At 51.2% G+C, this 27,654-nt stretch overlaps 1 protein-coding gene across 2 annotated transcripts in view; it reads left to right on the top strand.

Moving 5' to 3' along the window:
- The window catches only part of crp (transcription factor cropped), a 68,423-nt gene extending 42,257 nt beyond the window's left edge, over positions 1-26,166 (top strand). For both annotated transcript variants that reach the window (XM_050184392.3, XM_050184393.3), the window contains exons 3-5: positions 18,104-18,275; positions 18,986-19,200; positions 21,673-26,166. In XM_050184392.3, coding sequence (XP_050040349.1) covers positions 18,104-18,275; positions 18,986-19,200; positions 21,673-22,242 — 957 coding nt within the window. In that variant the 3' untranslated portion in view covers positions 22,243-26,166. The remainder of the gene's footprint in view (positions 1-18,103; positions 18,276-18,985; positions 19,201-21,672) is intronic.
- Positions 26,167-27,654: the final 1,488 nt, after the last annotated feature.

Genomic DNA, 27,654 nt, shown 5'->3' with positions numbered 1-27,654 from the left:
ACGACTTGGCGCCGCTTCTGTCCGTTTAAAATCGTCTGCAGCCAAAGCGGCCACGTTTAGCTGCGTAGGCGTTGTGTGTCGTCGTTCGTCTGCAGCAGTAGCAGGCGCGTGTGGCCCGGCGCCGCTTGGCTTGGTCCAATTTGCGAGTCCGCGGATCGCCCGCCGCGCCCCGAAGCCCACCCGCGGAGTCGCAGTCGCGGTTCAACTACCGTACGACCCGGCGGGTGGCTGCTACTTGTTGGTCGCGCCAGCTGCTCGCCTTCCTCCTTGCCCCCTCTCCACCTTTCTCTCGCTCACGTGTTCGCACGTCTGCGCCCTCGTTTGAGTGGTCGTGTCCGTATACACAGTTTACGTTGTACTGGAGGTGGTGTAGTGTAGTCGTTAGTAGCGGTGCCGGTGGCGGCATGTTGCGGTGCTTATAGGATACAATCACAACGTGCAGAACTACTTTCTTAACGGCTGTCTTCTAGCAAGCTAGTGGCTTATAGGCGTCGAGAACAGCATATTACTTCCATGAACATATATTGGCTTTTTTTTTTTTTTTTTGTTCGGATAGAAATTTCGAGATACGTTAAAGCAGCGCCTCTCTGGCGTTGTCTTTCGACTTAGCGTCACAAGATTTAGGCACGAGCCCTGCTTACTGGTCCCGTCTACGGTACTCCGCAGACGTTGGAACAGGCTATAATTCCGTTCTACGCGCCCAACGCGTTATCCATTAAAAATGGTCGCGCAAGGGACTGAGAGTAAGTTGCCGTCCGGTGGCAAAATTAAATTAACAAAAATTTTGCGCGCCACTTTCTCGTCACTTCTGGTACTTATCGTCATTTACGCGAAGCTTGTTTAACCATGGGCAAGTTTTTGTTGGTTATAAAAGCTTCGCATTAATAATAATAAATGGGAGCACAGTAAATTAACAATGGTAGTCATAAAAACAACCAACCTAAGCACTAAACTTGAGCACGTGGACGTGAACTACTCTCGCTCGTAGACGAACGTTTATTTGGCCGTTGTGCTTACTTACAAGCAATCTCTAGTGCCATCACGACGTTATTGCATTAATGCAAACGTAGAGCCCGTTGAATGGTAACTAGCTGCAAAATTTGTCGCAGATGCTTTCTGCATTGTACTGAGCCTTTTTTTTTTTTTGGCTATTACTCGAAAGAGCGTTAGCCATTAGAAGCCGGAGTGCAAGTTGTGCCCCTTACCCTCCGCGCTTAGACCATTTGTCTGTCTGTCCGCCCTTCTGTATCTCTCTTTGTATGTGTGTGTGCGCGCGAGCTGGGCTGGCTGCCTTGTCTCTCGCCTTTCTATTTCGGTCGTTTCCAGTATACGGCTCAGCTTTCATCTCCCCCTAGTTAGCCAGCGGCTGCTGACCACCACTAGTTTCCCAGCGAACCCGTATAGCTTGAGGCGGTTAAGGCTGCAACCGCGCGGAAACTATTTCGGGCCTCCAACTTTTTCGTCGTGAAAGCAGCGCCGGCCAGTGGGCGCCGCGTTCAAATTACGCCCGAAAAGCGTTTATAGGCGGGTTACGTCTCCTAGGTCTCGCTCGTTTACCAGCTCAGCGCACAGCAGAAAGATGCACCATGCTTGTCCTTTCACATGGGGCGTAATGGTACTCTAGCGTTGTGAAACGTGGTTGGAGCGTTTAAGGGAGGCCAAGATGCAGAGGACCGGCCGGCACTGGCGGTCTTGTTTATGTCTTCGTCTTCCTTGGCGCTGTAACCTCGTTTCGCAATACTAGTAACCAGATAGCCCAGCTTTCAGCAAGAGTAAGCGATACTCGAGCTTTTTACGGGCCCTTTGCAGTGTACGCCGTGCATCTAGACGTCGTACTGACGTTTTCAGCTGGTGTTTCCTCATCCTGAGTACCACAGCGCAAACAGAGAATGAAAGAAGCAACGGGACATCCTGCTAAATCGGCGCCTGTCCCTTTGCTTCGTTCTTTCTATTCAACGTCTCCGTTTGCGCTGTGCTACATACGATGTAGATCGTTCGTCCGTAACCAAAATTCGCCTTGAGAGCTCTTTCTCCTCGAGAGCTGCCTGTCTCATATTTTCTGGTGACAAACCATCGGAGAGGCAGATGGCAACAGTGCTTGTGTGCTCGGCCGAAACTTGAGGCCGGCTACCGACAGCGAACTCTCGGTTGTATGATAATTGACTTTGAAAGGGAAAATGCATTTATTTCTGCGCTTGTGTGAGTTTTGCTCAACAGTTAACCCGTCCGCGTATCGTTTGGAATGTGGTACATATAGCATCGACTGCGACGTGTGGAAGACAGCTGTGCCGTTCTCACCGCTCTTCACTTTTCGAGAGACAGCGAATTCGCAGTGCGCGTTGATGCGCAGATTCAGTAAAGCCGGCGTCGGAGACGAGGGCCCGTACGCACAAAACGTTCTTACGCTAAAAGCGTTCGCGTGAGCCAGTAGCGAGTAGGACACAGTTCTTTAGCGAAGGCGATCAGCCAATGCAAAACAACACTTACGAACTGAAAGCTTTGTGAATTCGACCCGAGTGTATTAAAGGAAGTGTCACTTCCGTGGCCATTCACGAAGGGCCCCGTGAAGTACCTCGCATTCGTCTGTTGTATGCGGGGGGCGCGCGTGCAGACGAAACGCCTCGCCGCGCACGTCGCCATCCGACGGCGCAACCGCGAAGCCTTCGTGGTGTCGTGCGGTGGGTGAAGGGGAGGGAGTGTTGTTGTCCTGCCTCCTGCTACGGGAGCCGGGGCGCTTGTGTGACGGCAGCTGCCGCGGCGTTGTGTGCGTGGCTTCAAAAGGGACAAGGTCTCTCGACGTCGGCCCGGAATGCGCCGACCGGCGGGAGGTCGCCCGGAATGTCGGCGCGGCGTGCGACGGCGCACGTATACACAAGCCGCGCGGGAGAGCGCGCCCCGCTTTGGGCCGGTCGCCGCTGGGCATGCTGTCGGCGTTGCGTGGCGGAGGCGGACTTCGCGATCTTTGTGGACCGGGGGAAAAACGAGCGACAACCGTTTTCTCCCCCTCTCTCTCTCTTGGGGCCGCCGATTCGAGATGGGATCCGATCGTGTCTTCCGGCGCGTTCTTATCGCAACGATGGCCGGCATTTTGAGCGTCCGTTGCCGTCCCGGGTACGTTGATGTCGCTGGTTGTCAGATGACTTCTTCCTCCGGGACGAGTTAAGCTCGCAAAAAGGCACTACGCGTCTGTTGGCTAAACAGTCCCGTGTGACAAAGCGAAGTAGTACAGCGCGTGCGAGTGTTTGCCCGTTGCCTCTAGTCGCGCTCTTCAAGCGGCGGAGCCAGGCCTAGGCGAGCCGACGCGCCCGGCATCTGGCCTTGCCTTTTCGCATGCGCTGGCGCCTTTGCCAACAAAGCGCGCGACCTCGCTGGCTCCGGTCTGGCGGGCGCGTGTCCGGTGAGTAGTAGTAGTAGTGGTGGTGAGTGGTCTCCCGTACATATGGCAGCGCCGTGCCACACACTCTGCACCGCTACCCTCGCGTCCTCGGTTGGCGGTGACGTGTCCGTAAAAGCTGCCGCGGCGCCGTGAGCGCGCGGGCATCATCGCGTGCGGCCCCGTTTAGCGGTGGGCGCGCGCTGGCTCTCAGCGGCTGGGAAAACACGACGTGCGGCCCACGCGGCCCGTTGACTCAGCCGCCGCCGCCGAGGTCGGCCCAGTCAGCTGGCGGACCGGCTTCCGCATTCCGGCCGTTTCTCAATGAACGTCGGCGGCCGCCGCGCCGGGTATCGCGCCGCCATGACTCGCTGGCCCCGTTGGTGCCTGAATGAAGCGGCGCCCTTCCCGGGTGACGTGAGCGTGCGCGCGCGCCGTGAGTGACGCGCGAGCTCACGGTGCCAGCTTGTTTGATGCCAGAACGAGTTGGACTGGCGCGTGGGCCGCGGAGGAAGGGGGGAGGGGGGGGGGAGAGGACTGGTCGCGGCGCGCCGCATCTTCGTTTCACTGCCTCCACGTAGAGCTGTGCACTACAGCGCTCGTTGGTCGAGAGTGCTGGCCTGGACTAGGGCTATACTCCTGCCTCTTACGCGACCGCGTTTTTTCGAACACACCCTCGTTTTTCCCCCCGTGACTCCCGCAGCAGCGAGGCGTGGTTCGGTTACGTCGCATCGATCCGCTTCAGCCTGTTATCCTTCCGCCGTCGCGCGGCTGCTTGGTCACCCACTGGCTAATGAGACCCTTGCGCTGTTCTGGTTTCCGTTTCACGTCTGCGCGCCGTCGACTGCTCCAGTGAGCTGACGTTACGCACGCCTCTTGCTCGTGGGTACAGACGGGGGCGGGCCGGTCCACCCGGGCAGCAGCGGGGGTGCGTCGCGGTCAGACGGCGCCGGAGTCGCTGTGGTTGCCGTTCTTCGTTCGACTACACCGCGGTCATTCTCGAATGTGGAGTGTCATCGAATCCGTGCAACGCCTTCGCTTCACCCACGACTCCGGCGTCTCCCGTGTAGAGGCGACGATTGTACTCGGGAAGTCCGGGTGTACTGGAAGGGCTCGGCGCTCGCTGGGGATCGGTGCGCCGCGTGGGCCAGCGCGCTTCGAGAAGAGAGGCGGCGGGTCGAGGAGGTTGGCGGTGGACCCGCGGAGGCCGACACCTCTTCATCTGGATCCGGGGTTCCCAAATACGCGCCGTCTAGACGAGGGGTTTTCTCGGGCGCCCGCGCACCGAGAAACGGCGCTAAATTTAGCCGCAAAGCACAAAGTAGCTAAGGCCGCCCCGAACACTGCGGCCGGCCGTGGGCGTCTCACTCTGGTCGCCGAGGAGGAGGCGCCGGCGTGGCTTTGTCGCGGCCAAATTTAGCCGGCCCCCGCTCCATCCGCGGACGCCCTCGTCTCGTTAGCCAGCTGGCGTTGGATGGCGATGGAAGGAGCGAGGCTTTGATTAAGGTCGCTCCCCTGCGTGCTCGCTCTCCTAGGACGCGCCAGAGCCTTGTGCCCTCCCCTCTCCGTACACGTGCACGCAGACTTAGCCTGCTCACTGCCTGCTAAACTGTCCTCGCCAGATCTTCGTTATGACCTCAATGATGGGTCGTTGTACTGAAGTGCCAAGTCGCTGTAGAAATGTTATGCGATAGCGGCCATAATGAAATGTACTTACTAACTAAACCCGCCTGGTGGATTGCTTGTTCGTTTTCTCTATCACTTTGCTAATTGCACTGTCCATGTATGTGACTGTGAACAAGGTCACGGTAGAAACGGAACGACTATAGTTGCTGAGCCGTCAACACGAATGGATTACCCGTATCGACTGCACAACAACTGCAGTCGTTCCGTTTCTATATACCATTACACTTGACTGCGGAACCGCAGCCGATCAATTTATTTATTTATTTAAAATTTCCTTACAGGCCTCGTATGAGGCATTGGGTTGGGTAAGGGAGGCGGCACAGAAAAACTAGAAGAGTACATATAAGGGGTATATATAAATATAAAAAACGTAATGTACGTACATGAATAATAGACAGTATCAGAACGTACGTAACATTTTATACAAACATCAAAGCATTGCCTAAATATAATAGGAGATGGTAATGTACATATTAGAGAAAAGACAAAAGATGCAGTTCTTTCACCAAACAATGTGCAAAAGCAGCCGCTCCAATGTTATGCAATCGTACAAGAATAATATGCAAAGTAATGAACTCATAAACAACGCATATAACTGGAAAACAAAAGACGTCATGCTTTGTTTTGAAGTTAGGCAGTGGGGCATGAACTTATGAGTTCGCGGAATTTTATCACGATTTGTTTCGGAGACGATGAAATCAGGAAGGGTGTTCCATAACCGAGTGGCACGAGGAAGCGCCGACCACTTGAATGCGTAAGTGTTACCGTATACGCGCCTGAAGCTGAGGTGATTATGTAATCTGCGTGATGTGCAACGTGCGACTTCGAGCCTTAAAGATTTTCTAGCCGCATGAACGTACTTGGAATGATGAGTAACGTCGAGTACTTAAGGGCGGAAGTGATATTTCAAGTTTTACTTGTGAGATGATTGAATTGTAGGTATAGTTACGTGGAATAAGCCTAGCGTCCATATTTTGAACTGATTCTAATAAGCTGGGGGTATTCTATAAGAGTCCACCTAGTGGACGTTCCATTTCAATCGCCGCTGATTGGCTGAGGCCGCTCGTCTCCTCCTCGCTCGCACAGCTTCATCCAATCAGTACACCAGCAGTGGCCGAAATGGGCAGTCCACTAGGTGGACTCTTACAGAATACCCCTCTTGATTAGGTTGTTCTGATATAGCGACCAGATTAGAGAGGCAAATTCGAGCTGGGGGCGAACAAACGTCTGATAAGCTTGCTTGCAGATATTGGAGGGCGAATTACGTGGGTTTCGGCGTAAGTGCGCCAGTGATTTCAAAGCATTAGCACATATAGTAGCAACGTGATGGGTCCAGGAAATGCTTGGTGTGAGATTAATGCCTAACTACTTGTATGAAGTAGCTGGAATAATCGGATTATTATTTATGTGATACGGGAAATTAGAGGTTGAGTGTTTACGAGTGAAAGACATTACTTTGCACTTACATGAATTTAGAGTCATTAACCAAGTGTCGTACCAATCCAAAATAAGCTGGAGGTCGTTTTGAAGAAGGAGACGGTCATCGGCGCTGGTTAGAGAGCGGTAAATAATGTAGTCGTCTGCGAGCATTCGCTCTCGAGATGCTAAGTTATCGGGAAGATCTTTAATGTATGTTATGTATAATGTGTAACCGTTTTGAGATGAACGTCAGTGAGGGCAAATTTCGGACTACTGACGCGGCGTTAGCATGTCGTACGTTCATTTGTAGGTGTTCTCAAGTTGCAGAGGACAGCGGTCGAAATTGATCAAAACACAGCCTTAGCGCCTTAATTCATACGGGGTGCTTCGTCCGTATCTGCGTTTCCCATGGACAGCCTGTGAATTCCAGCGGAAGATTTTACGGCGCCGCATTCAGAGTGCGCATTTTAGCACGACTATGCGCGCTCAGCTGAGACAACCGTCCGTGCCGGTGGTCCCATGCTGCTGCGTCTATTACTTATTCTAGAAAAAAAAAAAGACCGCCATTAAGCCAGAATCTGGATTTGGCTCGGGGACTGGCCATTCTTGGTTGCAGTGACACCGACGCCATCAGCGGTGACGCAGCCGCTGGCTTCATATCGCCAGCAAGCTGTTTGAGAGAAAGAATACCGTCAAAGCTTGCGGGGCTCACTTTTCTTTTACGCGAGCAGTGCCGTTTAACCCCTCTATGTACCAAGCCGAGAGACTACGCGCCACGGAAGCAGGAAAAAATGAGCCGCTATGGAAAAGAAAAGGAAGAGACTCTGCGCAGTTTCAGGCGGGGAGGCTAATTGTGACTGCAAACGACGTCTCTCGTCAGTATCTGGTTGTGCAAGTTTCCTCTGTGAAGAAAGGAAGAGCTGCTTGGGAGCAAGCGCGTTGTAGTCTCCACAAACATGGCCATCGCGTATTAGTCGCTGTAGAAGTGGTAACAAAGCAGCACTTCACCTCAGCCAGTAAACATTGAGGGAGGGGCCTCTTGTGGCCAGCCTAAGTGCACGGAGCCCGTACCCCTGTTCGATTACTCTCGAGCGCAGTTCCAGTCTTCTGTAACGTGATGGCCAGACACGACACCTCGCAGAAGCTACGCACAGCAGCCGCCGTTCGCGCGCTCTACGCGAGGGTGACGCACACTGTGCATCATTCAGCGTTGAACCAACGAACAAATGCTGAAAGTGATACTGCAGCGAAGACGCGCGCGAAATCGTACTATAGTCTACAGGGCGAGTGGGACGCTCTTTCCGGTTTGTGAAGTGCAGGAGTTTGTATTCTTGTATGGCGGGGCGTTCCCGGCCGGGTTCCAGCGGTTTCAGCCGCGTGTCGCGCGTCCTCGGCAGCTGAGCTGAGGCGCCGGCCGGGTTTAGCTTAGCGCGGCGTGACGCGTCAGCCATGTGCCCTACGCAGTAGCTGCCGGCGCTGGCCTGTCGCCTCCGCCTCCCAACGCGCCGCCGCCGACTGCGTCACCGGCGACGGCGGGACGGCGGCTCAGCTGACGGAACATATGGCGTCGTTCGCTGCCGGCCGGGGCGGCTGATTGTTTCTCTCCTTCTTTTTTCTCTCTTTCCTCCTGCCGCCCTCGGCAGGCTGCCGTTACGCTACGTTCTTTCTTTCTCTCGCTCCGCTGTTCGCAATTTTCTCTTTCTCTCTCTTTGGTCTGTGCCGCGAAGAGAGAGAGAGAGAGAGAGCGGCGCCGTCGCCGCTACGCCCCGCAAGCGCCCGCGAGGCCACCGCGTCTGTGCGCTGGCGTCCCTTCCTCACGTTCCCCGCGCGCGGTGGGCTTCGCCGCGACGCGCGCGAATGCGAAGCGCGCCGGCAATGCGCGCCCGCGTTTTGCGCCCGCCCGGTTTTGCAGCACCGCGCCGTCGCCGACTGGGGGGCAGACGTTGTCACACTACACCGGTGGCTGTGGTGGAGTGTGTTTTCGTCCGTTGGCCCTGAAGTGCCGGGCGTTCTTTTCGCCTGGCTTGCTGTGCCCGAGAAGCCTTGGATGGCCTCGCTCCTCTGTCACTCGCGTTTGTGCTTTTTGCGAACGGCGGCATCCGCGCCGCCGTTTAGTTTGGCACAGGCGGCTTCTGTTCGCGGTTTATCTGCGGGCGGGCGTGTCCGCGCTTCGGCGAAACTCGCGAGAACTATCGTAATTGGTAGCGGAGAGGATTATTGGAGGTCCCACTTTCAATTACCAGCAGCTGCTGGATATGATTACCGGTGATTCATCCTTGGCCGGCGTCCTTCTTGGCTCCTTTCCGCATTCCGGGGCCGCACTGTGCAGTTTCTCCTTTCCTTACGCGCTTCTTGGAACGTTGTGGAATGCTCTTTGCATCTCATCTTGTGTGCTCAGCAGATATTGCGTCCGGGCCTTTGCGTATTTCAGAGCATAACCGTAATGTCGCTTACGAACGGAAAACATACCAAATTACTCGTGCATTCGGTTTTGTAACATCCGATGGCCTTCGCCGTTGAATTGAAAAGAACTGCGCATTTTTTTTAGGCTTTTCTCACGCGCGCGTTCTCAGTACAATAATATTTGCACTGAAAACGTCCGCTACCGTCTGTATCTGAGAATACTTGCTATAGTTGTAAACGCGTACTTTTGCAAGTGCGCTATTAGGACAAAGTTGCGGAAAGTCTTGTCACGGGATCTCACCTGCTGTCCGTGGGCTTTATGTAAGCACCAGGACTGTTTTCTTTATTTTTTTCGGTGTTATTCTTTTTTTTGGAAGCGGGTGCCTGCTTACATTAACGACAAACTCTGGCTCGTGGTGTCCTCTGAAGCAAGTAACAGCTGTCTGAGTGCACTCCTACGCAGAACGGCTTGTACGACGCGCTCGCGACGAGCGCTGTTTGCACGCCTCATGTGGCCACGTGCTCCATCCAGGCGGAACGAGTGCGCGCTGCTTAGTTTGGGGCTTGGCGGCATGGGACGCTGCCGTCGGAGCCCACTGGCGTGGTTGACGGTTAGACCACCACATGCGCGCCAGGCCGCCTACTGGATCGTAACTGTGTGTGCTGCCGTCTGTGTGGTTGATCTTGTCCGTCGGCCGGTGGGTTCGATTAAGTGTGCCGACAGGACTCGCGGATCGTACACTGCTGCTTACTTAAATGCAGGGTGTTTCAGCGAACGCTTTCAAAATATTCTTCAAACAATTTTCCCGTGGGCGAATTCTAGTGCACGAGCTGGTCTACTCGAAGAGGCGGGCGTGCACAAATAATTGAAATGCATAATCGACCAATTAACGAAAATTCACAAATTAAGTTCGTAATTACTTTATGGTACATAATGCAATTCACAAATTCTAGCCGGTGAGACCGCAAGACATGTCCACTTCGAGATAATTGTGTGGATGACACCATTTACGAGATATCCGCCGTCAAACTTGCGGTAGAAATGCACTGTCGCTCCACTTACTTTCCCAACGAAACGTCGTTTTAGGCTTTGAATACAAGAGTAACTGGAACACTCGTGGATTTATTCGCAAAGTTCGAGAATTAATATCTCGAAACAGGTGTCGTCCTTAGAATTAGTTCCAATTGGATGCGCCTTGTGAACTCCCCGACTAGAATTTGTCAATTGCGATCCATGCCACGAGGTAAATAGTTTAAAAAGAAGCTTCGTTAGTGAATCATTGTTAATTAGTCGATTATTCATTTCGTTTTTCGCGCAAGTAACGTCCGCCTCTTCGCGTAGAGCAGCTCACGGATTAGAATTGTGCTATTTGCCACAAGCAATATTATAAATATGTTTGAAAGCATCCTATGTACACAGGCCTGAACCCGATAATCGCTGCACGACGAAACTCGGAAACGCATCTCGCTCAGTCACCGACCTCAGTCGATTCCGTGCTGTTTAGTAATCGTAAGGAAGTGATGCGTTGTTCAGGTCGACTGTGGGCACTGCTACGACGATAGTCCCTTGACACTCGCAGAACTGTTTGTGATTTGGACGCTGTCCTTTTTTTTTTTCCTTTCTTCCTCGTCCTCTTATTCTATTCGGCGTTTCATTAACTGGTGATACCACGGCCTGCATAGCACGGTCGCAGCTGTTTCCCCCGGAAATCTAGTTAACGTTGCAGATGCCCCTAACGCTAGCGATGAGCCAGATCGTTTGCCCTCCCATATCTTCGCATTGCCCTGTTCTGCTTGCTCTCTTGCGTACTTTTTTTTTTCGCTGACTCTATCCGAACGTCTGGTTGGCCGACGGAAGCGTTATGGTTAGCGGGAAGTTGCACACCAGTGCAGCAATCGCTTAGAGGCGCGATACCTCTTGTGTGCGCGCCGGTGCCCGTTGAGGCGGCGGCGAGAGAGTGCTCCCTTTGATCTAGCGCTGCTGCTGCTGCTGGGTGCGGCGGAGATGGTTCTTCGCCTCGGGAAGCAAGCGGTGATAAGCTCGCGGGCGAAGGACTCCGCGCCTCTCTCATCTCTCTCGGCCTGCTCTAGCTTGCAAATTCTTCCAGTGGAAGAATAACCTGCGGCTTGGTTATCTGCGCTCTCTTCATTCTTGGTGGTGAGCGAGTCCGAAGGCGCAGTTGCGATTCGCTAGATTGCAGTCGTTGCAAGCGCAGGCTGAAATGCGTTTTGCGAAAACAATGAAACGCGAGTATTATGACCTGGCCTGCTTGTTCACTGCGAACTAAGTGCCGCCGGCCACCTTCTGATTCGGATCTCACGCGTATAGGAGTGTCGTCATTGGTGCTTCCCTTTATTGTACGTGGCAGGGGGAAGCAATCCATTCTTGCCTCGCTTGTGCTCACGTGGGCGCCCATTAAAGAAAGAAAACAAGAAAAAAGAATGCCTCGGACCGTTAAACGGTCAGCCGCGTCTGAGCAAACGCGGCACCGGAATCGGAACTCACGACGGCGTCTAACCACCGCGGCCACTTTTTAACAGATGGGGCGTGACGACGAAGGCGCCCGTGCTCGTTTTTTCATTTCTTTTCTTTTTTTCACGCTCTTAAGCCGCTCAGGGTTCTCGCTCCTGTCGTGCAGCCACGGAAGACGGGAGGCAAGGGGGACTCCGCGCAGAGGGGCGAGCCTGCGGCAGCAAGCAGGCCGTCGCCAGTTGTGCGCAGCCAGGAAGAAAGGAGGGAGGGCAGGCAGGCTCTTTGCATATCTCGAACCGGTTGTGCGCGCTACGCCTCGTGGAACGCGCGAGCGCGTGCGTGACCATTGGTTTTTCTAGCCGCTTCCCCCCCTCTCGCCGGCGTTGGCATGTGTCCGCGGAAGCGGCTTCGGCAGGGCCTACTCTTCAACGACGCCGGGTGCACGCGCGCGCGTGTTTGTGCGGAGATTCTTTGGCCGAGGCCGGCGGGGAGTCGTCCAGTCGTCGTCTTCTTCGGAGAGGAATGCCGCGCGCGCTCTTTTCGGATCGCCGCCGCCGCCGCCCTAGCGCGGGAAGTAGCCGCGCGCGTGTGTGTACACGCGGTAGAGAGGGGGATGGCGTTGAGGGGCAGGGGGGGGGCACTATATCCCTCCGGAAACCGGTCCCCCGGCTTCTTGGATGCCCTCTCCAACTTCTTCGGAGGGGGGGTGGGGGTGGAGGGGGGACGCCGAAAAAATGCTGCACCACCGCGAGGCAAAAACCGAGTGTCGGCAGTGCTGGCGGCCCCCGTTCCCACGCCATCGTCTCGCGCTGGTGTTTGGAGGGGGGGAGGAGGGGGAGGGGTCTCGCGGAATTCGGCCCCGTCGCGCTGTCTGGTCGGCCGCAGCTCCCCCTGCCCGAACGCTGCTGGCTCTCTTCTCAATGGAGAGCCGCTGCCCGTCCGGATTCGGCCGCCGTTGCGCGACCGCGAGTCGCGATTTTGGGCTTCTGTGTGGGGCGGGGCGCTGCAGCGGTCGTGGAGGTAGCCGCTGCTCGACGCGCGTGCCTTCTTCACGCCGTCAACAGGGGGTGTCATCGTGTGTCTGTCGCCGTCGCTGCGCGGATTGATGACTTGACTTCTTCGGTGTTTCCTCTGTATATTCACCCACAATGCGTTTCGCAATAGCTTGGTAGTGCGCTCACAAATACTTCATTACGACAGTCGCTTTTTTTGCGTACTTGTCCTTTTGGCTATGTAAACTCAGACGAAGATCGCCAACTAGTCGCCGGTCCACTTCTGACCGGTCGATTTCTGAATGGGCTACTCGCAGAAAGTCTAGACGTTAGAAGAATATATATATATATATATATAAGGATAGAGAGTTAAGAGAATGGTGAAGGTGTACTACAAGCAGCGTGGCGCGTTCTGACGCTCGAGGCTAAGCACACGATGCTGCGACGCAGAGTAATACACCTCGCATGCACACGAATGATTTCGTAGCGCACCGCCATGCGATTTGCAGTCCAGATGCGTAACCTGACCGGAACCTAATCTGAATCAACGGAACAGTCGCCGTCTTGGCGGAAAGTGCCACGAGAAACGAGGCGTTATAATTTATGAGTGTGCTTTACCTTTGTAAACCGCCCTGCTAACTGGCTGTGAGAGCGTGAGCACTTGCACTGCCGCAGCTGCGAGGTACGCTAAGTGTACTACTATTCAGCGAGCTATGAGCGAGTATTCAGCGAGTTTTGCGCTAACAATCGTATTGTTCTTATTCTTTAAATTTCGAGGCACAGGGGGCCTCTGGTTAAACGTTTCATATCGGCATATGTTACTACCCTCTAATGATTAAACCTTGTCCATGGTGCTGAAAGCATATGATAGCCAGCCCACGCTTATAAGAGTGCAGTGATTGCGCGTAGCTTTGCATGACCGCCGAAATGAATACCACATCCCTCGAGACCTGTCTTGCTCTGCCACCTTCTCGGCGAGTTTGCTTGCATTTCGCAAAAATTGTGCCGTAGTATCTTTACTCGCTTCCGTCTGACATATCAGTACAGATGGCGGTCATCTTTCGTTCTTTCTTTTTTGCCAGTTTTGTGCGTCCTTGTTGTCCGCTCGTCGGTAGGACTCTGTTTTCTTTCACGACAACCCTGGGCGTGGGAACATTCCACATATATGAGATCCTAATCCATCCCCGTCATGATGACCCGGGTTGACCCGGAACGCTGTCCCGCGGACCGCCCGAGGGGGTTGTGCGCGAAAATCATCAAGGAGTGAGGAAGAAAATGGTGTAGCGGTGCGCGCGACGACGTTCGCGGAAAGGTCGACGCCGCGGCGGCCTTGACTTTTGGGGCGGTCCGGGGAAGCGCGCGAGAAGTTGTCGCGCGACAACTTCCCCGTTTGCGCGAGGCGCTGATCCCCTCTGCCCGCGCGCGAAGAGGCCGCGGCCGTGGCGCTTCGCTCCCCCCTCCCCCCACCTCGTTTGGTCGCTGTGCTGGCGCGCTGAGGAACGGGCAGCGAACGCTGTGGAATGCGGCGGAACCGCGGCCAATATTTCGACACTACTACGAAGACCGGCGGCGGGGCGATAAAGCGATTCTGGAACGCAGTTACCGCATTTCCCGCCTTCCCTTCTCTTGCTTTTTCCTCTCTCACTGCCGCGTCGGCTGCCGCTACTGTGCGCTGTGTGGAAGGGACAGAGGGCAGCCTTCGTCGCCCAGATTTCCGTTCGCCCGACGCGCCCGACGGGGCCGCTGCGCCATCTGTCGACTGCGAACGTAATCATCCACGAGTCGACGCTCCGAGTGCGGTCGACTCGGACGGGGCCGTTGGCCCGTCCTTTTCGATGCGTTGTTGCTCTGCGTTTGAACGAGTCGACGTGCTTTGCAGCCGGTTCTTCCTGGAGCAGAGCGAACATTGCACCGCAGCAGACGCCTCCCGTTTTGACGCTGCGCGTCTCTCTGTCCGCGCGCACGGAGGCCACGCGCTCCATCCATGTATCTTAACTGCATCGGAACAAAAACAGCCGTTTACGTCCCCGCTTATAACAGCTTTTGGACGTGACCGATTCCTCTTAACCCGCGCTGACTATCAGCTTTTTCTCGAACAGGTCGGCGGTGAGGGAAGGGAGAGGAGTGCAGGGTGACGTGCTTACATTGCCTTCGCTTTATGCTCGTCGGCCCAGACAGGTGGTGCTGAGCCGTGCTCCCATAAGGGCTGCTAACATAGCGCCAACTCTCCCCTTTCCTCTCAGAACCACTACATATCAGACAGCCCGACCCGCGGGTGGCGGCCACACCTCGGCCGAGCCGCATTCCGGAGGCGTCGTCGCTATCGCGCGGGCTCCGATTAACCGTACGCTGCCAGCCAAGCCTGGTAGCCCTTCTCCTCCTCAGCCTTTCTTTCGTCCGTCTGCTCTTTGCGCAGTCGGCGTCTTCCAGGAAGTGGGAACCGGCGCGGCAGCTTCTATGTTGTACCACCACTGGTAGCCCGAAGTATTCGCTTGCGTAAACAAGGGGGTGGGGGTAGGAGGCGGGGGGGTCCTTACTTAACCACGCAGCCGCTTGAACCCTTGCCTTCTCGCGCGGCGTCCTCTCCTACTTTTGAGGGCATGCTGAGTGAGCGTCCCTGTGCGTGTGCTTTCCTGGTGCGCTCGAGCAGGCTCTTAAAAGAATGGGTGTGTATGAAACAGCCGCGTAGAGGGAAGCTGATTCAGTCTTACCCGTTCAACGCGTGCTGGGATGATGTTGCCCCCTCTCTGTGTAATCGCGAAGTGCTTGGCAGGCGTTCTGACGTTTGCTCTTCCCTCTTTTTGCCACCGCTTTCGGTATTAATCACCACGAAGTGTCTCGCGCGCAGCCCCACTCCACGCATGTTGTTCTGCCGAGATTCGACTCTGCAGCCGTAGTCAAAGTGATCCCGTGTCGAACAGGCTCTAGCGTACACACAATTTCCAGGCCCAGTTCACCGCACGGCTAAATATGCACTCCGCACACAGACGCGAAGTACAGCTGCACGTAATCACGGTTTCACCGGTAAGTCGGTTTGCAATATACACCACAAACGGTTTGAACCCACCACCTCCCAGCTTCGAAGGAAGCGCTGGGAAGTCGCCACGAAATGTCTGGCGCGCAGCCCGTGACAACCTTTCGGAAAAAGCCGCGTGAGAAGCTGCGGTATTTGTCTCGACATTATGATTGCGACTGCCTGTATTTAGAGTTCTTCACATTATTTCACCGAGCGCTCTCCGAAAGCGTGTGCGTTGCTTTTGCAGGAAAGCCGTCGAAGCGTTGAAGCCCATAGCCGTGCTCGCGTCGCGTGCGAGCATTTTCCGCGCGGATGAGTTCACGCGAGAGGCCCGGCCGGCCGTTGTAAAGGAACGTTTCAAAGTGCTGCGTTGCTGGTGTTCCCCGGCTACAACCGCCGCCGCTGTTAAATATTATGCAGGCTCATTACTCCTTGTTCGTTTGTTCGTGTAACGCAGGCTTATTTTCGCGGGTCGCTGCGCAACGTCTCTCTCTCTCTCCCTTCTAGGTCCTCTCGTCTCCTCCCTTCGTTTTCGCTAATTTGAGCGCCGGCGCGCGCAGTTGACCATGAGAGCACATGTTCATCCGAGCAGCTGCGGTGTGTAGTATAGGGTCCTTGCTGCTCGCCCAGGAAGGCTCGAAAGCGGTAGCGCTTATAGCGCTATATGGCCGGCCGTCTTTAGTTTTCGCCACTGTGCGCCTTCACGCAGAAAAAGAGCATTCGCTTTCTTCTTTTCTCTCAGCATCGCCAGGTTCCACTCTTCCATTGTGTTGAGAAAAAAATCTTTTTTTTTTCTTTTTTCGTGCTTCTGGTCAATAATAGAGGGCTGTGAAATAGCGTGCGCGATCGCCTTGCGCCTCACGCGTGCTGATTGAATCTGCCTACTATGGATGCGCTGTTAGAGAAATTCGCTAATAAATAATTGATGCCAGTTTTCCGTATTACACTTGCATCTGAGTTATGAGAGGCGTCCTAGTGGAGAACTTGATATTAATTTTGAAAGCTTGGGCACAGTCTTACGTAGGCTATGAGCTGTAGTGCCCGTCTAAGTACATGGACGCTACCTCTCTCTCTCTCTCTCCTTCCGCCATTGCGCCGTCACAATCGCGACCGGAAGCCGAGCTTTTAGGCCCTCCTAACCAGCAGTTGAACACCACAGCCGCTGCATCGCTACAATAGTAGTTGCGCACGTTTGCCTATCGAGCTCGCTGATAAATCGCCAAAGTTTTGCGTGTACAAAGAATTACTGCAGCGGTAAAAGAGCTCTGCGCCTCGAATTTAAGCCAGCACGTCGAAAGCACAACAGTGTTCCTTCCGTGTGTGCTGCCGAGCGGCGTTGTTCAGAGAACTCCAGCAGCAGCGTGCGCGGGCCCTCGCAGGTCGATGGCGTGTTCGCCGGTTACGGGGGCGAATAAAGAAAGCAAGGGTGCGCGGCTGTCGTGATCGACCGGTGCTACCCGAAATGGCACACGAGGGGCGGAAGAGAGAGACGCGAAGAGGGCGCCAGGCGGTGCGCGTTTGTGTGTGTGCTCGTGGACACAAGGAGCGACCTGGAACGCGGGACGGCCAAGACGCTGCGCGATAAACACAACACGCCCGATCAGGGTGATGAAAGGCCGCGGGGTTTTTGATACTAAGTATTGTGCTACTTAGATAAGATACTAGTCTAGAAAGTAGTCTTGTACCGCGGATGCCGGCCCTTTGTTATAGAAATTTTGTTTTATTTCTGTTCACCTTTTGTTGACTTCGATAGGCTTTCTATGGAGATATAGCAGCTGATAGATTTCTCAAACGTTCCATACATAGTGCCACGAAATAATCAGGCGCTTCATTTCTTCCTTACCTCTCTGTCTCTCTCTCTCTCTCTCTACTGGTGTTTGTCGCGGTTACAGAAACCTTTATCGATATATTCGTCCTATGTAACCGTCGTGCTGCGGATTCAGGTTTTTTCTATTGCCTTTCCTGATGCGGCCGTAATTACCGCAGTATTGTACAAGCAAATACATTAGTTAGCGCTCGTAAGTTCTTAACAATTAACACACATCACGTGTTCTTCGGAGTCCCGAGACGCGGCGCGTGATGCCGTGTTGCGGCTGGCAGGCTGGGCAGCTCGGAGCGAGCGGGCGCGTCACTCAGCTGCTGTCGACGGCATCCGCTTCGAATCGAGGCATCCGGTCGAGCGGCTGCCGACGACTCCCACGCCCCACTTCCGTTCGACGCTGCCGTCGACACCTCGTTCGGACCGCGCGCTCGCACTCGGACGAGGAAGGGAGGTGGGAGCCCCCCCTCCCTTGGCGCGCAGAGCCGCATATGGGACCGCATCTCGCACTGCCCGTCGCACTTCCCAAGCCGGAGAAGGGCGTGCGAGGCAATCAAGCGCTTCTGCATGCACTCACAAAGTCGCCTGCGCTGTTTTGCCAAAATGAACGTAAAAAAAGCTAGCCCAGCTCGGAACCCATGTGTAGGAATAGGCGTGCAATTCCTTACTACAATAACCAATTTGGTAACAGGTTGTGAACGCTATGTTGTATATCTAAGGTGCATAAAAAAGAAAAGCCCACATACAACTTTACGTTTTTGTAGCTGTCGAATTTTCCATTACCAACACAGTACACTGCATGTAGCTCGAAATATTTTTTTTTTTCCTACATTTTAACTGCAACTTTCTTTCCTTCTTCGCATGCCCACAGAAGTCCTGAACACTTGTTTATTTTTTTCTCTTTTGTGCGGTGTCTGTGCAGGCTGCAATACTACAGCACACTGCTGAGTACATCTACCAGCTGGAGCAGGAGAAAACGCGCCTGCTGTCACAGAACAGCCAACTGAAGCGCCTCCTCAACTGCCAGATGAGCCAAGACAGTGACGGCTCCTCTTCAGATTCGCCCCTGCCCAAGCGCAAGAAAGGAGACAACAGTAAGCATTGCTGCATATTTTCATCTTCTCTTCCCTGCATCTTTATCCCTCTCTCTCTTTCTTTATTTTTTTGCTACGTCTGTGGAATCAAAACACTCATTCCTGCTGGGGTACAACTGGAGAAACATATTCGAAAAACCGCCAATAAATTCACTATATTGTTCCAGAGCACAGGAGAGTACAGTAGTTTCTAACCTTAATGCCACTGGCTACCTTTTCACTGATTGCACTCCTTGCTATGTAACAATAGTCTAGCTTCAGACAACAGATGTCTAAACTCTTGTTGAGAATGCCTGGGTTGGCAAAAGTTAGGGTAATATTGTATGTACTTTAAGCATGTCAGTCAGGCTATTGTGAGCATTTTTAATCATCACCAGTATACTAGTGTGATTGCTCGTTGTTTCAGAGCCTTGGTAATGCACTATGCACAGGACGTGCCATTAGGAAAGGCGCACCTAAGTGGTGTTCCAAACAGTGACAACTTCAGAAGTATTTCTTGGAACATCACTTGCTGATGTATGCCAAACAGTGTTCATGTCCAAGGGGTTGTTGCATGGTACTCTTTTAATACGACTGCAGAAATTGAGAACAGTCAACGGTCCAAAATACATATGGAGCGTGCCCTTTGATATTGGACCATCGTGTATTTACTTATTTTTGAATCATCCAGTCCTGGCTTTAATTGTTTTATGGCATGCTTTTTGTTGCAGTGGATGATGAGGGAATCGCTGGCATGAGCCCACAAGACACAGAGACAAAGGAAGACGTCCTGCGTGAGCTTGTAGACCTCAGAGTGCAGCTTGAACGTGAGAGAAGGCTGCGGATGATCCTAGAGGACCAGGCACGAGGAATGGAAGCGCAAGCCTACACTGAGCGGATCAGGGAGGCACCTGCTGCAGCACCTCATCTCAAGGTCAAAACAGAGGTAATTACTATTTTTGTCCCCGATCGAGAACTCTGGGACTCAACGGGTGTGAAATCTCAAAAAGCAGTTGCGGTTTTGCAGGTAGAGAAACACTCCACACTTCATGCTTTTTACTCTTGATTTCCCACTGCAGCCTGGATTTCGGCCTCTATTGTGTGAGCCCAGCTTTTGGTGCTCCAAAAGTGCCCAGTTATATCATACCTTACGTCATCCGGGGGCAAAGATATGATTCTTCCGCTCTGTGGTGCACTTTCTCGTGCCTCTTCCTCCTCACTTTCTGCTTCTTTCGCTTTGATCTTAAAATCGCTGCGTTTCTGCTTGAATTAGTGCAACCGCAATGTTCATTTTAACTCAAGGAGGTCGAGCCTTTGCTGCTTTGAAGTCGTATTTTGTTCACACATTCTCTTGTACTCAATCCAGCCATTGCAGCAGGCCATGTCAAAGAACTGCACGAACACGCGGACCGTCCACTTCTTAGTTCGCATAGAGATTCGATAGTAGGAGATGAAACAGTCTATCAGGTCCACTCCATCCATGAACTCATTGTATTTCACAACTGCATCCAGCTGTTTCACTTTGACCTTATTTTTTTTCTTCCTTGGACCATATCTGGCAGCTTCCTTCGGGTGCTATGCCAAATGCGGTGGATAAAACTAGGACAGATTTATTGTCCCTCTACTTCACAATGCACATTTTGCTGTCCCTATGCACCTTGATGGCTTAATCACCCCGTTGCATATCCCGGTCCTGTGACATTGTAGCAGCAAAACCTCCTATCCGGTTTGCCATCACAGTTCCTGTTGAAAACATTTTTTTCTGACCAGGTGCTCAGCAATCTTGAGGCCTCTGAAGTACCTGTCTGTGTAGACAAAAGTTTCGTGCTGACGCTCCCGCCAAGACCAAACTCCCGAGGAGGCATGTCCTCATTGGAGGCGGTGCTCTTGCCAACATAGATAGCAAAGTCCGGAACTAAGCTGTCCGGTGATGCCATTACGAAGTTCTTTAGACCTACGGGATTTGGCTAGGAAGGTACACATTGCCTAGAAAGACACCTTCCTGAAAAAGGAATCATCTGCTCATTAATTGACACCTCATGAGACCAAGGTAGGTCCAAGCAGGCATTCCTAAACGAGGTGAGAATGGACGTTGCCAGAAACAGTCTGTTCTCTTCTCGTCGTTCGGTCGTTATGGACAGGAGGTCAACAAAGTGCACATAGCTCTTAAGCTCAAAAAACCTATTTCTGGTCATTGCCTGTGCAATCAGGTCCACTCTGAACATTCGAGACCAGTTAAGTCTCACCCTCGGCAGCTTTAGGATCCCCATGGCAATGTAAATACCCACAAAGATCTCGAGTTCTTTTGAATCCGTTTGAACAGACTTCCCTCTAGCCTGAATGGAATACAGGTTTGTTTGGAACACACACTGTTCCCAGAACTCGTCAGGAAAGTATTTGAAGAAATACTTCATAGGTGTGTCCAGGTTTTGGTGTCCCTCACTACACAGCACTCCTCATCTTCTATTGTCAAGCCAGGAAACATGAATGAAAGGTAAAGGCATATTTAGGTTCAAACCTTTACTAATATTGGCCTCACATTGCTCTTTTATTCACTTATTACGAGTTTTGAACAACCAAAGTACTTACATTCCGCTACTCCACTTGTGTGCAGTCTGTCCTGTTGGTCGCTGGTGGTTTACGGTGTCACGGCTGTTCTCAACATCTGATTCTCTGTCACTGTCTTCGTCCAGATTGTTAGCAGAACTGTCGACGTCCTCCGAGTCCGATAGATCGGCATCACTCTCTTGCAGCAGTGCCTGGATCTCATTGTCAGTCGAGTACCTCGCTGAAAGTCATAGAGGAATAGACATCAAAGTTGACAAGCGCCTAACAAAAGATTGCAGCGAAGTACACACGCTAAACCTGACTCAAACTGTGTGCACACCCTTCAAAACAGTTAGGCTATTCTCCAATTCAGTGGTTATTATGCGATAAGAAGAAAAAGTACTCACACCGGGGATGGGAGGGAGCGCATGCTGTTGCTACCAGATGCCATTTTGGGACACGCTTTGCTTTACTGTCTCTGGACTAGGAGTGCCATCTTACGGAGGTGAGAAAAAGTACAATCTCCTGAGACGGGAAATTTTAATTTTGAGTAGATAAACACGTTTGTTTGTTGACTGGACGCACTCAAGCTTCTGTCCCAATTCAGGGGCTCAGGGACTAAGGAGGACTGCGAGCAAAGCACCAACCCCTCTTCGTTAAATAGATGTTCCATCCTGCGCTTTGCTCTTGAGCCTTGGCTCTTTCTATTGTCTCTTTCTCTGATGGGCTTTGTGTTACGCCACACATCCTTCGATCTTCACTGCAGCATCTATTTCAGCATCCTCGTTTCCACCACATAAAACTTTCGATGTTCTGCTCACTGATGAATCAAAAATCAAAACTTTGCCTCGCCTCTTTTCGAACTTCGCAGGAAGTCGCCGAAGCAACAAACGCGGCTGTGGTGGTGGCCCAGACTCCCCTGGATCAGCAGGTGCTGGCAACATCGCAGTTCTCTCCGGCACCAGCGCCTGTCGCCTTGCCAGCAGGCAGTGCCAGCCCGCCAAGGGCGCACCCTCAGCCGCCGGAGCCTCTGCCCAGCCCCGCAGCCGACCTGCCCCAGGACCTGAGTACACACTCCATGCAGCCCGCAGCTCCTGCTGCAGTGGCAGTGACCCCCACTGTGGCCACGCGGGAAGAGGCTGCGGTGCCACCGCTTCAGTCCTCTCCGTGCACGTCGCCATACCATGCCAGCACGTCCCGCCAAAACTTGGAAACCATCGTGGAGGCCATTCGGCATCTCGAAGGGGACCACCTGTTTCGTGACGATGAACCCCGCAGCGCCACCCCCGAGCAGTTGAGCACCCCAGAAGCCAATGGTGGCAGCATGCTACGCAGCAGCTTAAACGTCCTGGTGGTCCACGAGCCTGCGCTGCGTCAGCAGGTGATCCAGTGTGGCACGGCAACGCGCCGGCCCGGGGTCATTGTGGCCAACCACTCTTAACGGCTGTCTCCCCGTGGAGGCCACTTTCTCCCGGGGGTGGGGGGAGCCCGGTTCACCCTCTCTCGCTCTTCTGCGCTATTGCTTGGCCGCAACAAAAAACAAATCTGGAGGGTACACACCCACACACAATACAAAGCGCCACTAGTGGAGATGAACACACATGCACACAAGAAGATACATGCCGACAGGGACACACATATACGTATACCAAACCACAGCGTTCTTCACTTGTTTGACACTGCGTGGGCAGGGTAACGGACATGCCGAGACACTTCTGGGAAAGTGCATTCCAGGTTATGGGGACAAAAACTCGTAAAACTTTTGTCAGGCAGTGCTCTCACTGCCTCGTGGTTCATTTTGCTTAGTTTGAACACCATTTTACACAACTTGCTCTTTTGCTATCTCTGGACAGAAACAGCAGGATTTTTGCGCGTGTCCTCCTTTTTCTCCCCACATTTGCTTGATTCTTTGTTACGCACCCTTTGCCGTAATAATGAAGCATGCCACAATGGCTGTTTATAATTGTCTAGTGGCCAGTGGTAAACACGGCCATGTTATCATGCCAGAAGTTCGAAGTTAGCTCACTACCTCGACATGAAATTCGGTTACCCCTGCAGGGTTGGTTCTCAGTGCACCTAATATGTTTCATTATGCTGTCCTTGTTCAGTGGGATAAGCCTGGTCTGTCAATGTACAACTCTTGTTCAGCGTCTAAGGACATTTTGTCAGCTAACGCAAGCAGTGTACTGTACATAAGTTTGTATTGAACCTTTCTTTCTTCTCTTTGGCTCTGCACTGATCAGCCCTGTGAAAGCTTCACCAGGGTCCTTGTGACATTGATTGTGTAAGCTGTACTGTGCTCCCAATGTCTTCTAAAGAGCAGATTAGAGAGTATACCACGTCTACTTGGGACACACATTGGGATTCGTGATCTGATGAAAGCAGTAGGAGGAGATGGGGAGAAAAAAAAAAGAAGGTAGAGTGACGAGAAGGCAATGGAGGACGGCGATAGCAGAAGCACAGCGGAATGGTGGATCATGCTTCCGTTTAGTCTGTAATATATGGGGCGGGGAAAGATTCTCGGGGCCTGTACAGTGTAAGAAATCGTGCAAGTCTAGTGCAATGGTCTGCGGGTGGTTCCTTTGGGGAGAGAGAGAGAGAGAGAGAAGGAGGAGTAAAATTTTTTCACACGAAGCAGTTTTTGCAGTATACAAAGATTATATATATATATATATAAATATTATATGGCACACTTATCTGTACACACCAGACCATGCAAGCTGGCTGCAAGCATGCCTCACTCATTGTCTCATAGGAAAAGCAGTTACTTGTCCGATGACTTTTATTACTGAGTTTATCCCGTCTGCATCGACACACTGATGTGTTTTGCGTGAAGTGTTCATGTGTTGGTGACAGCGACAGAGCAAAAATATTCTCGCAGTTGTGTTGTTTCTCTGTGCTCCTTCTCTCGTGGCATATTCATGGTTGGCACTGTGCATAGCTCATACTTTTACCTCTTCCAAGGAATAAAGATCGGTGTGTGTCCTTTGTCCTCTCAAAAAAACCTCATGATCGAAATGTGTTTGTGGGAAGCTATATTTGTAGTGGTGTGCGTGTGTGCCATCTGCTGTTATATTTAAGACATGTCATATGCATCTTTTTTTAATTATTATTATTATTATTATTACTCGTTTCAAGTACATATGTGGCTTTTTTTTTTTTCCACCAGTCCTCCTTTTCTTTCTTTTTTTTTTCTCTTTTAAGTCTTTGTCCCCATGTATGAATCTCAGCAGACATCATCCCTGTAAGGTAGCACTCATCTATCATTGAGCTCCATTTCTTGATGATGCATTTGCATTCATTGTCACAAACATGCGCACCTACATAAACATGGACACAACACTCACACTTGGACACGCCATCTGAATGACACAACACACCATCATGACACCTCCATTTGGTGGGGATGGCCACTATGAGAGAGCCTGTGAATTTTACGGGTAATGCATTTTTTCCCCCTCTTTCTTTCGTTTTTTCTCCTTTGCCTGTGCTTCAAAGCTGAGATTTTTACCTCAATGCAAATCTAGGGCAGCAGCGGCTGCTTTCAGATAGTGTAAGACTTTATTATAGAAAACAGCATTGTGTTCTTATTGATGTGTCATATCTATGTTTATTTCAAAAGGCTTCCATAGCATCCTCTGCCATTATGTAATGTTCATGTAGTTGCGTTGGCCGAGCAACACTTTGTGCAGTCTTATGTTCCGAGGCAATTCTTTCCACTCGCGGCATTACACGCTTGTATGGCTTCATTCTTTTTTGTGCATTTTGAGACCTTTAGTTTTTTTCTTTTGAGCGAGAGTTTATTTTCTTTTGCCATGTGTGCATGTGTAGATGAGAGAGACAGTTATAACCAGGTGGGTATAACATTCACAACATTCACTCATGTCACAGACGTGTACACCCATCCTAATTTATATCTCATGTCACCAGCTGCCACGCCACACATGGCCACTGCCCGCCAGAGCGAGCGTCGTCAGTTGGTGTTAGGTCTGCGCGGCGCCAGAGTCCTCTGTGCATTGTTCATTATTACCACACATAGGCAACATTTGCAGCATCTAAGTTGAGGTGGTGAGAGAGTGAAAGAGTTTTTTATACGCGAGGGGTGGAGGGCAAAGGCTATAGAAAAAAGATTTGTATACACATTTCTTTTTTTCCTCTCTTTCTGTGAGTCTCTAGGACCACCTTGTTTATTAAATACCAGGTTTATAGAGGGAGCTGTAGCCACCATGCCAAGTGTTTGTTATGGTGAATTCCACCCGTCATCTTGGAGAAGCTGCTTTATTAGGCTTGAATTTCACAGACCCAATTCGGCCAGTGAAAAACGTAACGCTCCACAATGGATTACTGCTGAAGTTGCCATGCGCAGCTGGCAGAATGCGGCATACTCCAGAACTTCCTGGTTGACTTAAATGCCCTGTTATTGGAGTGAGATCAAGCGATCAACTCGCAGTGCAAGTTGATTCGAAACAACCAGACGAAAATGCAAACTGGCTACGATTCAACTAATGGAAAACAAGTTCTATCTACAGCAGAGCAAGGGACAAAAACAAAAATTGCCTCAGGTTGATTAGTGGAATTCACCTTTAGTTTATATCTGCTCTTCTCTCCCCTCATGTTGTTGCTTAGGTCTTCTGTCTGAGCTTTGTTCTGTGTTCTCTTTTTGCCATCTTCGCCATCGATTGTAAATTCATAGTTGACTTTTTTTTCGTCTTTTTATTTCTTGAAGTGCTTGTTTTATCAGACAAATGTGTTTTTTTTTACTGTCATTTTTCTCTTTGCTATTGTGTTAAGGCATTGGAAATGAGAACCATTTGTACATATGTTCACCGGCTCCTGTTTTCGACTTGTTTTGTTTGCTGTTCCCATTTGCCATCTTTTGTATCTCTTTGTGTGGGTGCATGTGTTACTTTTCACGTGTGCTAGTGAAGGTTTTGCTGTGAGTTTCTGTGGGAGGGCCCATAATTTTTAATTTGGTCGCTGTACCTTATGGATGATGTGAAAATGTTAAATCTACTTTTTATTGTTCACCTCCTTTTGAATTGCATCAGCTTTATCATAGTGTCCATAATTGGTGTTCACGGAAGGCCAATGTCCAGCGTTTAATTGTGAATCGTAGATTCTTTTTTTTTTCTTATGCCATCTGTGTCAAAAGATCTTGTAAACCTTTTTGTTATAAATTATTTGCTTCGTTATGTTTCTTTTATGGTTCATTGATCAGTGGAAATGTTGAAAATGTTTTACAAAAGCTTGTGTTCAGCTTCGTTGGGTCTGCTAAAGTCTGGGCCCCAACCAAATGTTACGTCTCAAATCATGTCTCCAAGTGTCGTTCCTAGCTTTCTGTGTAATAAATGTTTGTCAGTACCGATATCATGTCCTGTATCTGTCACTGGCAAAGCATCACTAGGGTTATCTACTCAGCAATGCTTTGCATGGTCCCACACAATCTTGTTTCTTCTTAGAAGAATACAAGATCTTTAAGCATTCTGCCACCATGCTGATGCACACAGATGCACTCCTTTTGGCTACACAGAAGTTTAAAAGAAGATAAAGGCAAATGACATGCCACAGAAAGGAGAGAGAGAGCGAGAGAGTAACTTTATTGAATTGGGGAAAGGGGGATAGGGGATTAGGAGCTTGATGGGGCTGGCGCCCCAAGTCCAGGCCTCCACTGGCTTCTGCCACTAGTTGAACGTGACCAAGAAGAGCCTTGTGCACCTTCGGGTCTGAGCTGGCGAGTTGTGCCTCCCATTGCTCCAGTTTGTTGGTTAGATTATACCTTAACTAAGTAGGCATTTAAATTAGGCGGTCTATTTTGGTAGCCCCATGAGATGTGGTACAAAGACGGTGGCGAGTCGCTACACCACGGACAGGCACGCCCGTACATTGTTGTGAAAATTTTGCTCAATCTTAATAAATTTGGGTAGACCCCCGTTTCAATCCTCCGGAGATCTATTGTGTCTTCCCCTTGCAAAGGTGTGGGGGGGGGCGCCATATCTTTGCCGAACGCCGCACTGGTGAGCAAGAATATCGCGTGGTGCCATACGTGCGGGGCAAATTGGTCATCCGTGATAAATAAGGTTCCGCTAAAGACGAGGACAAGAACGCAACAATGCAAGCACTTTGTTGAAGGCTACAAGTGCTCTTGTTGTCGCCTTCTTGTTTTCATCTTTTGTCTTTCCGTCCCTTATTTATTAAGGCAGCTTGTGCTTATTTTCATCTTTATGACTTCGGATGCTTATGGCTTCTTCAGCACTACTAGCAGCTGCTCAAGAAAATAAGAGCATTTCTTGGCACTGTGAGGTCTTTAAAATGACATAGCAGATAAAGGCTCCAAGCACATTACAAAGGTCGAAAACAATGCATATGAACAAAATCTCTCCATTTTTTTTTTTTTTTTTAGTTTTACAATGAAGCAGTTTTCCAGGGCTGGGTCATTTTAATGCAAGTGTGTAGTGTGCCTGTCTCCAGCTACAATCTTGATTGTGCATGTAAGATGGTCCACTCTTAAGGAAACATCTAATTCTATTTAACCAACAATAGCGTCAACATCTCTCCAGCTTAAATTAAAAAAAAAAATTTAGAAAATGCTTGACCTAGCATTTAAGGTAGACACCTATTCGTAAAATATTTTCCTTCAGGCTTCTGCATCGAAATTGAGCTGTTGTCAGTGCAGTGATACTGATCTGGTATTCCCTTTATAGGTTAACTGTAACAACATTTTGGAATGGCATAAAAAGCCTAGTCTCGGATAGCGAAGATATAGAGCAGCCTCTGTACAAATCTTTACTTTTGAAGCACGAGTGGGGCCGTCACAAAACGTTAGCGTAAATGACGTGTTCGATACCCAGACTAA

Source organism: Dermacentor andersoni, chromosome 4 (genome assembly GCF_023375885.2).
Source record: "Dermacentor andersoni chromosome 4, qqDerAnde1_hic_scaffold, whole genome shotgun sequence".
Classification (NCBI taxonomy): domain Eukaryota; kingdom Metazoa; phylum Arthropoda; class Arachnida; order Ixodida; family Ixodidae; genus Dermacentor; species Dermacentor andersoni.
Note: the sequence above shows the minus strand (reverse complement) of the source record. Positions and strands in the feature narration are given on the sequence as shown.